This window comes from Barbus barbus (genome assembly GCF_936440315.1).
Source record: "Barbus barbus genome assembly, chromosome: 30".
NCBI lineage: Eukaryota > Metazoa > Chordata > Actinopteri > Cypriniformes > Cyprinidae > Barbus > Barbus barbus.
In genome coordinates, this window is record NC_136758.1 from 4,982,540 (window position 1) to 4,999,480 (window position 16,941).

General features: G+C 36.9%; 1 protein-coding gene across 1 annotated transcript in view; it reads left to right on the forward strand.

The window, feature by feature from the left end:
• Window positions 1–7,106: 7,106 nt before the first annotated feature.
• Window positions 7,107–16,941, forward strand: part of LOC306850788 (C-1-tetrahydrofolate synthase, cytoplasmic-like) — a 35,691-nt gene continuing 25,856 nt past the window's right edge. Inside the window, exons 1-6 of the mRNA XM_079386649.1 lie at window positions 7,107–7,290; window positions 10,561–10,645; window positions 14,893–14,952; window positions 15,257–15,310; window positions 15,421–15,557; window positions 15,694–15,794. Of these exons, the coding sequence (XP_079242775.1) occupies window positions 7,253–7,290; window positions 10,561–10,645; window positions 14,893–14,952; window positions 15,257–15,310; window positions 15,421–15,557; window positions 15,694–15,794 (475 nt within the window). The 5' untranslated portion in view covers window positions 7,107–7,252. The remainder of the gene's footprint in view (window positions 7,291–10,560; window positions 10,646–14,892; window positions 14,953–15,256; window positions 15,311–15,420; window positions 15,558–15,693; window positions 15,795–16,941) is intronic.

The window sequence follows — 16,941 nt, forward strand, 5'->3', positions numbered from 1 at the left end:
CTGGTTGCCTGGTATTTGTTTTTTAGAATAAGACAACAGTGTAAGGTGAAAAGAAAGTTTCAAACATATGTGAAGGAAAATTACAATTTAATCATTTTCAAATTAATCTTAAAATCAGTTGATCATAAATGATAACTAACATTTCCATTTTTCCTGCAGGCCTAACCTTTAAGTGCATTTGGGGGAACAGAAATGTTTTTTCCTTGAGTAGTGTTGAAATAGTGAACACATATAGACAAAGACAAGATGGCTAGACAGCTGTCTGAAAATATTATTATCTTGTGATTTGGGGAATAAGATGAAGTAATCAGTAACAGATTACTGATAATCAGGGTTGCTGATTTGATATATAAATGAACCAATCATATTAAATGAGAATGATGTAATGTGACAATGTTACTTTTGCTATGTACCTTTGCTATATGTTTTCTTTTGGTTGGGGGGCTCTCGGTGATTGGTGTGAGGTCCTCCCGGCCATGATTAAAGCATATTCAAAGGCATCCTCCAAATGCTCCTTGTTTTTTCCATAGTTACCCTTATTAGTTGCCATAGTTATTCATTAGCTCCACCATCTCCTTAATCTCTTGTTATCTTGTGTGTTTATACTCCTGTGTTTCCATTGTTCAGCTGCCAATCAATACTTACTGTAGATGCTTGTCTTCTGTGTTTCCTGTTTTGCTCTTGTTCAGTGTTTCCTGGTTTACCTATGTTTGTTTTATTATATTTAGTTAATTATGCAGTCCGTACGTTTTGCCTCTTTATCGGCCTCTCTGTTTGAAACCTGCAATTGCAGTTATTTGCAGAATTATCTTCTTTGCATTGGTTGAGCACAGCTCCTCAGCACAGATGAATCTAATCTTTTGAGGTGTAAGTGTGGGCTGGCAGTCAGTGCATCAGTGTGGATATTCACTATACTTCAGAATTACAGATATTACATCTTGAAAGTATGTACAAAATAAGAAGTTTCACCGGAAAATGTCATCTAAACAAGTAAGTAACATGTCTACCAGTTTTGTTCTGGCCAATTAAAAAAAGGTTTTACAATAAATTGTGCTACCAATGATGATTAAATGTAATGATCGCAAAGTTAGCCCAGATCACGTCAAACCGAGCAAATTATTATTGTTATACTTTGCTCTCAAATTGTTGGTCAACAAGAAGAGGCTACAAAAGATGTACCTGTAGCATCCAGACGATATAGCCAAGCCATGGACTCCTTTTTTATGTATGCAGATAAGTAGTGGCATAGATGAATGGTGGCAAACTTTGAAACCAACCTAAAACACTCAAATTAGGAAGAACTATAACAAGGTTACTGTTGTGAAACGGGCTAAAAGGGGGAATCGGGGGGGAAAAGGTAAGGGGGTAGTTTGAACACTGATTGGTTATGTACTTTCTCAATAATTGATTTTGGATAATTTTTTACCAAAACAGTTACAGAATACAGCTTTAATAAACCTTCTCTGCAACTGGATCCACCTCATTTTATATCACTTGCACTAGCATTACACATGCATTGTGAGAAGAACAGCAGTTCAATGAAAATCATGCAGTGTGTCTCCGCACTGTCATTTTATCAATTTTATTTTTTTCTCCTGTGTATGCAGATAATTTCGCGTTGGTATTTTCCTCACTTTTTTAAAGAAACTAGGGATTAACATTTTGTTGTGTCCCAGTATCAAAATATAAAGATTAAAATTTAAAGATGTGTCTCCCATTTTAAGATCTATTGTCCATTCCTCTTTTTTCAGATATGCTTGATGTTTTACCACATACAGATCATTGCATTGTTCTTTAAAATTGCCACAGCATGCATCTTCATTGATTGACACATCTTCACAAAATGATTGAACGTTTTCTATTCCACATCTTTTACAATTAAACTTATTTACTTTGACTTCATCTGTTTTATCTTTACATATCTTGTTAATTTCTGCGTGGCTCGCCATGCATTTTATGCATTTGGGCTTCATTCATTTCTAATATAATGCAAATTTGTATAGGGTCATTTTGTGTTGACTCAACCAAACTTCCCTGGCTCAAATTTTTGATTTTGTCCATTATTTTTATTCATTTATTTACTTTTTAGAAGAAAGATAAACATGTATAGTCATGAAAGCCAAAATATTAAATGTTATGGATTTGTGCTTACTGAGTAATCCACAATTTTGTAGAGGAAGACAAAATGTCAAGTTTTACCTAAGATTCAGAACCAAATCACCCCCCGTAAAAATGACTTCATCATCTTATTTTCACACAGAGATTGATAAGTCTGTTAGTAAAATCTGTTGACTTTAGCCATCTTTGTTGCATTATCTGCTAATGGTGACCAGTAAAAAATGGGGAAAAGCATTTATCACATTTTTTTTCTCCAAAGGTTGCCTTTTTATTTTGACCCCCTCTACAAAATAGTGGATTACTCAGTAAATATACATTGATGGCATTTAATAGTTGGCTTTCTTTATGTATGTATTTATTTCCAAAAAAAAAAATCTAAAATTTGGGGGACCTTCGGTTGAGTAGACACAGAAGGACCCTATAGCAGAGGTCTTCAACCCTGTTCCTGGGGACCCACTCTCCTGAAGAGTTTGGCTACAACCCTAATCAAACACACCTGAAGCAGCCAATCAAGCTCCTTAAGACTGCTTGAAAATTACAGGCAGGTGTGTTGAAGCCAGTTGGAAATAAACTTTCCAGGAGAGTGGGTCCCCAGGAGCAGTGTTGAAGACCTCTGCCCTATAGTCTAAGTTTGTCTTGTATCAGAGATTCCTACAATTCTCCAAATTCACGACTGCTTTTCATTTCAGTGTCATTACATAATGAGACACTGACATTTCTCTTATATACACATAAAATAAAATAAATAATGCATCTTTTATGTCATATTCTTCTTTGGATTACAATATGACAGGCCCTTTATAATAAACTCTGACTCATCATGTGGTTTTCTATTTTTCCATGTTTCCATTTGCTTTATAACTGTGGTTATCAGTACATTTTAAGATAAAAGTTGATTTTGGTTCAAGTAATTTGGTATAGAAATGTAAGTTGTAAAATCTACAGGCATCAGTATACCAATACCTTAAACATTGTCACCACTTTTTTTTTATTTAGCATAATATTTTGACAGTATATGTTCATACAGTACATTACTGTTTTGCGTATTTTGGACTCTGTCATAAAATCTGCATTGAACGTGTTTCAGGATCATTTATATAGGCACACTTTTGCATTTATGGAGATTTATTACATTCCAAAGTTTGCAATTTCATATTTAACAGCTAGTGGATTTATAATCCACCCAAACCATTATTCCAGTAATACTCCCAACAATTATTGTAGACATGCAATATGACTATTCAAACGTATCCAATATGCCAAGGACAATACCTGTGCAAACTCCAAGGTTTTTTTTTTAGTGTTGATTTAACTGCCCTTAGACAAATCCAAAGCATTCTGTGTTGTGCTCTCTCTTATCTTTCTTATCTTTTTAATGTTGTTAACAAAGCACTTCTACACAACCATAATCAAAAACAGATTTTTATCATTGCTTGGTCATCAGCAAATGTCTATCCACTGAGTTACTAAGTCCCCACTCTCTTGCAGCACACACAAACATATATAATAGTTTTTTTTAAAGAATTCTCTTCTGCTCACCAAGCCTGCATTTATTTGATCCAAAGTACAGCAAAAACAGTAAAATGCTACAATAATTTTACTATTTAAAATAACAGTTTTCTGTATGAATATATTTGAAAATGTAATTTATTCCTGTGATTTCAAAGCTGAATTTTTAGCATCATTACTCCAGTCACATGATCCTTCAGAAATCATTCTAATATTCTGATTTGCTGCTCATAAAACATTATTATTATTATTATTGTGTTGAAAACAACTGAGTAGAATTTTTCAGGTTTCATTGATGAATAGAAAGTTCAAAAGAACAGCATTTATCTGAAACAGAAATCTTTTGTAACATTATAAATGTCTTTATCATCACTTTTGATCAATTTAAAGCATCCTTGCTAAATAAAAGTATTCATTTGAATAATTTCTTTCCCCAAAAAATTCAAAATAAAATAAATAAAATTATACTGACCCCAAGTTTTGAATGGTATAGTGCATAATGTCACAAATCTTTTTTATTTTAGATAAATGCTGATCTTTGTATCTTTTTATTCATCAAAGAATCCTGATAAAAAATTTACTCAACTGTTTTTAATAATGATAATAATAACAATAATAATAAAATGTTTCTTGTACAGCAAATCAGCCTATTAGAAAGAATTCTGAAGGATCTTATATGTGTGTGTGTGACCCTGAACCACTAAACCAATCATAAGTCGCACAGGGATATTTGTAGCAATAGCCAACAATACAATGTATGGATCAAAATTATCGATTTTTCTTTTATGCCAAAAATCATTAGAATATTCAGTAAAGATCATGTTCCATGAAGATATTTTGTAAATTTCCTACCATAAATATATGAAAACTTAATTTTTGATTAGTAATAGGCTATGCATGGCTAAGAACTTCATTTGGGCAACTTTAAAGGCGATTTTCTCAATATTTCAATTTTTTTGCACCCTCAGATTCAAGATTTTGAAATAGTTTTTAAGTGTGACAAATATGTAAAAAAACAAACAAAAAAAACAAACAGGAAGGGGGCAAAACCTTTTCACGGCAGTGTGTGTGTGTGTGTATATGCACTTATATATAGTATATACGTTTTTGCATAATTTTCTTTTATTATTGTATAAATATCATTAATTATTTGTTGACAGCTTTAATTTCCACTCAATAGACCAATCTTCCACCTTTTTATAGCTGCCTAAAACACTGTTAGATAGATAGATACAGGTGCATCTCAATAAATTAGAATGTCGTGGAAAAGTTCATTTCAGCAATTCAACTCAAATTGTGAAACTCGTGTATTAAATAAATTCAATGCACACAGACTGAAGTAGTTTAAGTCTTTGGTTCTTTTAATTGTGATGATTTAGGCTCACATTTAACAAAAACCCACCAATTCACTATCTCAACAAATTAGAATACTTCAGAAGACCAATAAAAAAAAAACATTTTTAGTGAATTGTTGGCCTTCTGGAAAGTATGTTCATTTACTGTATATGTACTCTATACTTGGTAGGGGCTCCTTTTGCTTTAATTACTGCCTCAATTTGGCGTGACATGGAGTTGATCAGTTTGTGGCACTGCTGAGGTGGTATGGAAGCCCAGGTTGCTTTGATAGCGGCCTTCAGGTCATCTGCATTGTTGGGTCTGGTGTCTCTCATCTTCCTCTTGACAATACTCCATAGATTCTCTATGGGGTTCAGGTCAGGTGAGTTTGCTGGCCAATCAAGCACAGTAACACCATGGTCATTGAACCAGCTTTTGGTACCTTTGACAGTGTGGTCCTGCTGGAAAATAAAATCAGCATCTCTATAAAGCTTGTCAGCAGAAGGAAGCATGAAGTGCTCTAAAATTTCCTGGTAGATGGCTGCGTTGACTCTGGACTTCAGAAAACACAGTGGACCAACACCAGCAGATGACATGGTAGCCCAAATCATCCCTGACTGTGGAAACTTCACACTGGACTTCAAGCAACATGGATTCTGTGCCTCTCCACTCTTCCTCCAGACTCTGGGACCTCTATTTCCAAATGAAATACTAAATTTATTTTCATCTGAAAAGAGGACTTTGGACCACTGAGCAACAGTCCAGTTCTTTTTCTCCACAGCCCAGGTAAGATGCTTCTGACGTTGTCTCTGTTTCAGAAGTGGCTTGGTAGCCCTTTTCCTGAAGACGTCTGAGCGTGGTGACTCTTGATGCACTGACTCCAGCTTCAGTCCACTCCTTGTGAAGCTCTCCCAAGTGTTTGAATCAGCTTTGCTTGACAGCATTCTCAAGCTTGCGGTCATCCCTGTTGCTTTTGCACCTTTTCCTACCCAAATTCTTCCTTCCAGTCAACTTTGCATTTAATATGCTTTGATACAGCACTCTGTAAACAGCCACACATTTCAGTCCTTTGTGACCTACCCTCTTTGTGGAGGGCGTCAACTTTCGTGTTCTGGATCATTACCAAGTCAGCAGTCTTCCCCATTATTGTGGTTTCAAAGAACAAGAGATACCCAGAATTTATACTGTAGGGATGGTCATTAATTGAAACTCAAATATAAATATTCTAATATTTTGAGATACTGATTTTTGACTTTCATCAGCTGTAAGCTCTAATCATCAAAATTAAAACAAAAAACTTTTTAAATGTTTTACTTTACATGCAATGAATCTAAAATATATGAAAGTTTCACTTTTTGAAATAACTTACAAGAAAAAATGAACTTTTTCACGACATTCTAATTTATTGAGATGCACCTGTAGATAGATAGATAGATAGATAGATAGATAGATAGATAGATAGATAGATAGATAGATAGATAGATAGATAGATAGATAGATAGATAGATAGATAGATAGATATAGATAGATAGATAGATAGATAGATAGATATAGTCAGATGATAGATAGATAGATAGATAGATAGATAGATAGATAGATAGATAGATAGATAGATAGATAGATAGATAGATATAGTCAGATGATAGATAGATAGATAGATAGATAGATAGATAGATAGATATAGTCAGATGATAGATAGATAGATAGATAGATAGATAGATAGATAGATAGATAGATAGATAGATAGATAGATAGATAGATAGATAGATAGATAGATATAGTCAGATGATAGATAGATAGATAGATAGATAGATAGATAGATAGATAGATAGATAGATAGATAGATAGATAGATAGATAGATAGATAGATATAGTCAGATGATAGATAGATAGATAGATAGATAGATAGATAGATAGATAGATAGATAGATAGATAGATAGATAGATAGATAGATAGATAGATAGATAGATAGATAGATAGTACTCTTCTAGACACTGAGTGAAACGTTGTATTTCAAGCATTTCTCGTGTTATTGCCTCTTTACTATAATCGTTAGTTGTATTCCTCATTTCTAAGGCGCCTTGGATGTTGATTGGTGGAGCCAGAAACACATCATTGACGTGATACGCACGTGATGATATTCACAAACGCAGGGGCGGAGACGGACACAGAGCTCAAGACAGAACTGGAGGAAGAGTTCAACACGTGCTCTCTGTTAACAGCCAGCGTGAACTGCAGAACGCAACACTTCACCTCACTTTAAATTCGCAACGCATTTAAAATCTTACGATGCCAGCCCAAATCATCAGCGGGAAAACTATCTCAGCGTAAGCTATTTTCTTTTCTTAGCTTTTTATTCATGTCGCGTTGATAGAGCCTTGAAATATTTTTTTATTTACATGTTTCATGTTCTCACGTAACGTTACTTGTTTAAAGTTGAGTGCGTTTTTTGTGATTGTTTTAAGGTTTTTTTTGGGCACATATTGAACTCTGAACTTTTAGACATTGACTGGGGATTTTCATTGATCGCATTTATCGATGTTAAAGTTTAAAAGACTATTATGTAACCGGTGCAGACGCAAAAAAAAGTGTACAAGTCTTATATATTTTTTTTGTTGTTGTTGTTGTTGTTGGTGAATAGGCTGATACATTCAAGGAGACCAAACATCACATGATCTCCAACTGACCCTTATTACTTATGAAAGAATGACACAGTCAGTCAATCAGCCATTTAGTTACTTGCAGTGCACTCATTAATACTTTTATACAGTATCTAAAATGTTTCTTTATCTTCTGGCTATTTTTATATGTAGTAATTCCCAGAGAGATGGGCAGTCCATCACCGGGCCACACACAAAGACAGACACATTCTCACTTACATCTATGGGCAATTTAAGCCTTGTTCAGACTGCATGTCCAAATCTTATTTTTGTGCATTTCCAATCATATTTAGCAAGTGTGAACGGCAAAAAAAAGAAGAAAACTTTGTAAAGTGTCATCTGAAAGCTGAATAAATAAGCTTTCCATTGATATATGGTTTGTTAGGATAGGACAATATTTGACCGAGATACAACTATTTGAAAATCTGGAATCTGAGGGTGCAAAATAATCTAAATATTGAGAAAATCTCCTTTAAAGTTGTCCAAATGAAGTCCTTAGCAATGCATATTATTAATAAAACATGAAGTTTTGATACATTTACGGTAGGAAATTTACTAAATATCTTTATGGAACATGATGTTTACTTAATATCCTAATGATTTTTGGCATAAAAGAAAAATCTATAATTTTGACCCATACAATGTTTTTTTTTTTTTTTTGGCTATTGCTACAATTATACCCGTGCTACTTAAGACTTGTTTTGTGGTCCAGGGTCACATATGTGGTTTGAAATCATATTCAAATGACATTTCTGGAAATCTGTTTCGGTCTGACCGCTCTGATCGGACTTTCTCATGCCATGTAAACATGTCAGATGTTTTTTGAAAACATGCTGAATGTCTTTGCAGGAAAAAAGGTTGTGTTTTTGTGAAGTGCAAGTCAAGCAGAAAATTACAATATACTGCTTGGGTACATACTTTGAGTTTTGAGACTAGCATAGACAGCATGGAATAATTCGGTGCATTCCCCCTTTTTATAATTCTGCCGCTGCCTCATAAAACGTCATAATCCAATGCGACTGACTGCAACGTTGTCATATTGTAAGACAACATCTGTATTACAAATCTGAACAGCTGCGATACACAGTATGGACAGTCAATTATTTAAATTGGATTCCAGTTGGATAAACAAATAATGGGATTTATAGAACTCCACACAGAAGGCACTGAGACATGGCCCTTCTTCTCGTGAGGTGACAGTGCTACTCATTTAAGGTGTGCTATATATTATATACATTCATAAGGGCAGTCACTTGCTTCATTTCATTAATCTCATAGGATTGTTTATGCAGTTGCAGTGTAAATTGCCACCTCTGAGCTGCATGAACAGTCTGTTTAAATACATCATTTCAGATGCGGGTATTGGTAACAGCCCTATTATGTCCTCTTATGTAATTTGATTAAAGAATTGGACACAAAATATGATGTGAAGGTTAGAAAAATCTGCTCTAATAAAATTGCCCTTCAAAATCAGTTAAATGAGGCAAATATTGCCTGTTAATTGAGAAGTTAATTTGTCAATACTGTGAAATAACCACAGAATATGAAGAATGTTAAAAGCTTTGGGTGCTTTTTCTGGCAGACCTAAATCTGTGCAAAAACATAGTCAGCAAAATATTTTCGAATTATCTTCATCGACAAAAGTCCCAAAAATGAGAAGGCATTTTTTGTTAATATTGCACACCCCTTCTACCCAATGAGTCTCTGTGCCCGCCAGACCAGTAATATGTATAAAGAAAATAAACCGCTTTAATATAAAAATGCTTTGCATTAATTTGATCAAAGTCTGACAACATCTGGGCATGCTTCTGATGAGATAGTGGATGGTGTCCAATCTCCTCCCAGACCTGGATTAGAGCATTAGTGATTCCTGGACAGTCTTTGGTGTTACTTGGTGGCTTCAGATGCTTTGGTACATAATGTCCCAGAGGTTCTCAATTAGACTCAGGTTTGGGAACATAAGAGCCAGTCAATGGCATCAGTGCCTTTGTTATTAAGAAACTGCCTACACACTGTGGCTACATGAGGCTGGGCATTGTCATGCACCAGGAGGAACCCAGGGCCCACTGTACTAGTTTAAAGTCCGACAAGAAAACGAGGCACCAATGGCGCATGTGCCAGTTCTGATGTTCTCTAGGAAATTCCAATCAAGCTGCATGGTGCTGGGCTGTGAGCACAGGTCCCACTATAACATGTGCACATAGCACAAAGAAGCGGATATGGGTCCTGCTGTTGGGTTTTTGTCCTTCTACCTCCCTGTTCAGCTCTCCTCATTTAACAGTTTGTCTCCTGGTATCTTACCATGTTCTTGAAAGTGTGCTTTAGACACACCAAACCTCCTTGCGATGACGTGTGAATTGCCCATCCTGGAGGAACTGGACTACCTGTGCAACCTGATTGGGTTGTAGGTACTACCTCATGGTACAAGTAGTAAGAAGGACCCTAACAAAACACATAATTAAAGACAGATAAAAGCAAGGGAATGAAATGGAGAGAGCAACTGTCTGTGGCCACCACCTGCAAAATCAGGTGTGTGTGTGGGGAGTGGGTTGGTGTTGCCTCTCCAGTGTACCCATTGTCACTTTCATTTTCACCAAAGCATGTGAAACTGATTCAAACTTATGCTTCCTAACAGGACAGAATGGTATCCCTGAAGTTTAGTTGACTTGGTGTTATGCTGCGATTAAATGCTCCTTTTTTTTTTCTTTTCTTTTTTTTTTAAACGGCGTATTTTCAATACCGACTATCAGCAGCTGTACTATTTTGTTGTCTAGTCTGAGATGTCCCTACTATTAATGAATATAAAATGTGTGATATAGGGCCTAATAGATTTGAGAGAAAGAAGGTCAACTAGTACATGCATAACTAAGTCGGTGTAGCCTACTTTTCTCGCACCATGACTTGCACAACTCATTTTGAATCCTTGTGTTTCTCCAGTCAGGTAAGAGGGAGACTGAAGGAAGAGGTGGCAAGCATGAGAATGACTCATCCCAATTTCAAACCAGGCCTTGTGGTGTTACAGGTTAGTGGTAACCTGTCTATGAATGACAGTTAATAATTTCTGAAGTACTGATGAACATGATGGTAATTGTTCTATTTTACACTTAAAGGATTCATTGCTGTTTGCAAATGAGACAGTTCATTTTATTTTTATTGCCTTAACAATAAAAATAACCTCTCTGCAGTGTTTTGGGAACATTATGAAATGAAATGACCAAACAGAAACCAAATACTTATGTTAGCGGAATGTACTGTGTTTGCTAGGTCGGACTCCTTGAACTGCGAACAAGCTTGAATACTAGTTTTGCCTCTGCATTTCATTGTTGACGGCTATTGTCATTTCAGGGCTCAACGCTAAGGATTTTTTCTACTGGCCCGGTCAGGCCAGTGGTTAAATTTTTTACTTGCCCTGCCACAAATAATAAAATGCTTGCTGTTATAATTGTAAAACCTGCACTCTAAAAAATGCTGGTTTTTTTTTTTAACCCAAATGCTGGGTTCAGCCTCTTGGGTCATTTTATTGGGTTATTTTTTATATTTTTACCCAGGTGCTGGGTTATTTTTGAAACTCATTTTGAAAAGGGCGGGGAGCTGCAGCTCATTTGCATTTAAAGAGACATGCACAAAAACAGTGTGTTTCTGCTTCCCCTCAAAATAGGCATTTTCAAAATGATATAATAAATGACCTGTGGGGTATTTTTAGCTGACACTTCACAGACACATTCTGGGGACACCTGAGACTTATATTACATATTGTAAAAGGGGCATAATATGTGCCCTTTAAGGCTTTATTAGTTAACATTAGTTAATTCAGCTAAGATGGCGCCGCACATGGCAGCCACAGTGCTTAGCTCTCCAGTGTTTGTACTGTTTTTGTTAGTTTTTCCAGTTTTTTTGTTTCTCAAACACGATCAGTTTTACCAGGGATGAACTGCTGAACATTTGGCAGAAATTTGGCAGAAACGCACCACAAAATCTTTTACCGGATTTTGATTATTCCGACATTTTGCTGAATGTTGTAGTTGGCGGAGCTGCGGCTCTGTTCAGACGCTTTAGGACACGCAGACGGGGGAAGCAAGCCGGCGTGCTCATGTAGCTCAGACAGCGCGGATTCAGAACGTCGCTGCCTAGCATCCATCTGGCGAATCTCCACTCTCTACCCAACAAAACGGACAAACTCCTCCTGCTCTCCCGGATAAACAAGGATTTTTCAAACTCTGTTTCTCTGTGCTTCACGGAAACCTGGCTGAACGACGCCATTCCGGACAGCGCATTAAGTCTGCTGGGCTTTCAGCTGTTTAGAACGGATGCAGAATCAACGGGGAAATCGTGCGGCGGCGGGACGCGCTTTTAAATCAACGAAAGGTGGTGTTCAGATGTAACGGTGTTAAAGATGTGCTGTCCCGATCTTGAAACACTCTTCATTAACTGCAAACCTTTCTACTCGCCGCGGGAGTTTTGCTCGTTCATTCTCGTGAGTGTCTACATTCCACCGCAAGCGCACGTGAGCTTGGCTTTACAGAAACTCGCTGATATGATCACAGAGAGTGAGCAGCAACACCTGGTCTCTGTTTTAATCATTCTTGGGGACTTTAATAAAGCAAATCTCTCACTTGAACTGCCAAAATACAGACAGCATGAGTCCCACACGTCCCACCAGAGAGAGTAATATACTGGATCACTGTTACACCACAATAAAGGATGCACATCACTCTGTCCCATGGGCAGCTTTGGGGCTCTCTGATCATTGTTTAGTTAATCTCATACCGACCTACAGGCAGAAACTGAAATCAGCTAAACCTGTATTAAGGTCTGTAAAAAGATGGACTAATGAAGCAGAGCGGGATTTACAAGCCTGTTTCTCTCTCACTGATTGGACTGTTTTTGAAGCTGCTGCCACCGATCTGGACGAGCTCACAGAGACTGTAACATCATATATCAGTTTCTGTGAGGATATGTGCATTCTCATTTAACCTATAACGACAAACCGTGGTTCACTGCAAAACCTCAGACAGCTCCGTCAGGCCAAAGAAGATGCTCGCAGGAATGGGGACAGAGTCTTGTACAGACAGGCCAAATAAACACTGGAAAAGGAGATCAGAGTGGCAAAGAGGAATTATTCCGAAAAGCTACGGATTCAGTTCTCTTCTAGTAACACAGCTTCAGTGTGGAAAGGTCTGAAAGACATCACCTATTACAAGACACCATCCCTCCAGCACTGTGAAGAATCAACAACTGGCAGATGATCTGAACGAGTTTTATTGCAGGTTTGACAAAACACCATTCACACTTCCTGCAATCCCCGTTTCCCCCACACCTGCAATTCAGTTCAGTGAAGATATGCGCCAGGTCTTCAGAAAGAACAAGAGAAGAAAGGCACCAGGCCCAGACGGTGTGACACCAGCCTGTCTGAAAACTTGCGTTGACCAGCTGGCCCCCATCTTCACACAGATCTTCAACAGATCACTGGAGCTGTGTGAAGTCCCATCATGCTTCAAACGCTCCACCATCATCCCCGTCCCAAAGAAACACCAAATTACTGGACTTAATGACTACAGACCTGTGGCTCTAACGTCTGTCGGCATGAAATCATTTGAAAGACTGGTTTTGGCTTATCTGAAGGACATCACTGGACCCTTACTGAACCCCCTGCAGTTTGCCTACAGAGCAAACGGGTCTGTGGATGATGCAGTCAACATGGGACTGCATTATGTTCTGCAGGACCTGGACAGACCAGGGACTTATGTGAGGATCCTGTTTGTAGACTTCAGCTCTGCTTTTAACACCATCCCATCACTCCTCCAGCCCAAATTATCTCCGCTCTCCGTGCCCACCTTCGTCTGTCAGTGAATCATCAGTTTCCTGACTGACAGGCAGCAGATAGTGAGGCTGGGGAAATACACATCCAGTACCCGTACTATCAGCGCTGGAGCTCCTCAGGGCTGCGTTCTCTCCCCACTGCTCTTCTCCCTCTACGCTAATGACTGCATCTCTAAAGACCCCTCTGTCAAGATCCTAAAGTTTGCAGACGACACCACAGTCATCGGCTTCATTCAGGACGGTGACGAGACTGCTTACAGACAGGAGGTTAAGGAGCTGGCTATCTGGTGCAGTCTCAACAACCTGGAACTGAACACGCTCAAAACAGTGGAGATGACTGTGGACTTCCGAGGAAACCCTCCTACCACAGGAGCTGCTGAAACTGCAAACCCCCCTACCACAGGAGCTGCAGTTCTACTCTGCCATCGTTGAATCCATCCTCCTGCACTTCTATAACTGTCTGGTTCAGCTCAGCTACCAAATTTGACCTCAGAAGACTACAGAGGGTAGTCCGGACTGCTGAGTGACTCATTGGTACAACCCTCCCCACTCTCCAAGAACTGTACTTATCCAGAGTGAGCAAAAAGGCTAAGAAAATCACTCTGGACCCCTCACATCCAGCACACTCCCTCTTTGAACTGTTGCCGTCTGGTCGATGTTACAGAGCACTGAGCACCAGAACAGCCAGGCACAGGAACAGTTTCTTCCCTCAGGCAATCCATCTCATGAACACTTGTCAATAAACGCAGAACACACAGCACTATAATACATTATTTATTTAACACACATACTGTACTTATCTACATTTCAAATTTGCACATCATAACTGTACATACATAATTGTCTATATATGGTGTTTTTTGCTATTTTGTACATTTGTCTATTTTATATATTTGTATATTATTCTTTTTATTATCTGTGTCTTGTCGCAGTCATTATGTTGCACTGTGGAGATTCTGTCACTAAAACATATTCCTCGCATGTATAAACATACATGGCAATAAAGCTCATTCTGATTCTGATTAAATCATTAGTTAACATAAACTGCCATTTTGAAAAATTCTTGTAAACATTCATTAATCTTAGGTAATTTCAATATTTAATAAATTGTTATAATCAAAAGTTGCAACTTTATTAAATTAACTCGAGCTAACATTAAGAGTTGTATTTAAGAAAGTTTAATAACTTTATCAAATGTAGCTATTGCTCAGTTAATGTTAATTCATTAACTAAGGTTAACTAATGGGATCGTAATGTAAAATGCTACCTATTGGTCTTTATAATTCTTTTGCACTGTAATTGCTTTATTGTATTTAAATGTTCAGTTCAAAAGCATAAACTGGAAAAGAGGAAATGACTAAAAATATAAAAAAAAATTAAATGTGTGGAAGTTTTAAACATTGCTTGAATGTTGACGCTTTGTTTGCATTGATGCTTTGTTTGTTCTAGGTGGGAGACAGAGAGGACTCAAACTTGTACATCAGCATGAAGCTAAAAGCAGCTGCTGAGGTAAAACCACATTCAGCACAGTGATTCAAATACTTTAGTGTGTAGATGTCTGTGCTTAATTATAATACTTAATTCATACACAAAGTTCCCAGTCATTTACATTAAAACTTACATTGACACCCATTCCTTTAAACGGAGTATTCAATCCAGCGAGTGGAAAAACAGGGTAGAAAACCGCTTTTAATGTGAAAATCTTACCAACATTACAAATGCATTTTGTCCTCAAGGAACATTACAAAATATATATTTTTTTAAAAATGCATCTTATGAGCTCTTTAATGACTATCACTGTCTTGAATTTTAGATCGGGGTCAGTGCTGTACATGTGAAGCTTCCACGGACTGCAACTGAAAATGAGGTAGGACGGTTTCTCTTGAAGGAGTCATTAACTGTTAATCCATGTTTTGTTTGCTATTAACAGCGGTTTCAGATTTTGCTATTTATAATTAACTGTTACACATTCTGTAGGTTATGCGCAGTGTAATGGAAGTCAATGAGGACTCCAAAATTCATGGGCTCATAGTCCAGCTGCCCCTCGACTCCGTCCACACTATTAATACAGAAACGATTATCAACAGTGTGGCTCCAGAGAAAGATGTGGATGGGTACAGAAAAAATAATTCACTCTTAAACAACATGCCATTAAATTGTGTTATTCTGATTTAACATTACTTTCAATAAATTGTTTTCTGCTCTGAAACCTGTTTAAATAATTATAGAAAGTCTGTTTCTTTGCTTCAGATTGACGAGTATAAATGCAGGGAAACTGGCACGTGGTGATCTTGGAGATTGTTTTATCCCATGTACTCCTAATGGATGTATGGAGCTCATCAAACAAACAGGTGAGACAAACACCATGACTTCAGGCGGGGTAGGGCTGTCAATTGATAAAAAATTTATCAAATTTATTATGTATGCTAAATTAATTTATTTGCTGAGATGTGATATGTGCATGAGTGGATCTTTTGTGTGTATTTCTGGATTGCTGTGTGCATTTATGGATCTGTTGCTTGTGTGTGTGTGTGGTTATTATACAGTTTTCACTCAATATGTGTCATCAACTGACGTTCGGTCGCACTTTAGTGTGGGCACCAACTTACATATGTAGTAACTTTAGAACTATTGTTCTAATTTTAGCTTTTAGGGAATCATTCTTAAGATTCGATATTTATGATTAATTGATATTAATCAAAATGTCCAACTTATACCTTATTAACCATACCTCATTAACTACTTGTCCAGCAAGCATTAAACGAGTATGCCTTAATAATTCAGATTAATTCAGTGGCCACAGTGATACTGAATTGATTAGGTAATGTTGACATTAGATAAAATTAGCATAATTAACGCAATCTTTTGGCAAATAATTAAGATTTGAAAATCAGCAACAGACAAGAGATTTCTTAATCGAATCAAAGTTTATTTCCAGTGTTGGGGGTAACGCATTACAAGTAACGCGAGTTACGTAATATTACTTTTTTCAAGTAACTAGTAAAGTAACGCATTACTTTTTAATTTACAAGAAAATATGAGTTACTTTTTCAAAAAAGTAACGCCAGTTACTTTTTGGCAGCGGCTATTTGCACTAAGTGTAAATAGCGATAGACGCTATTTACACTGTGCAAATAGCATATTTTTTAGTGACAGATGCTATTTACACTAAGTGCAAATAGCATATTTTTTAGTGACAGATGCTATTTACACCAAGTGCAAATAGCATATTTTTTAGTGACAGATGCTATTTACACTAAGTGCAAATAGCAATGGATTCTATTTACACCAAGTGAAAATAGCAGTATTTTTTAACGATATGCTATTTACACTAAGTGCAAATAGCTATAGATTCTATTTACACTGTTAAAATAGCAAGATTTTCTGCTATTTATACTACTTATTGCAAATAGTGGCAATTATCTGCACCTCAGTATTGTAGTACATTATAAAACAGTACGCAATAATAACGTACTGAGTGTAAATTATAATTTTAAT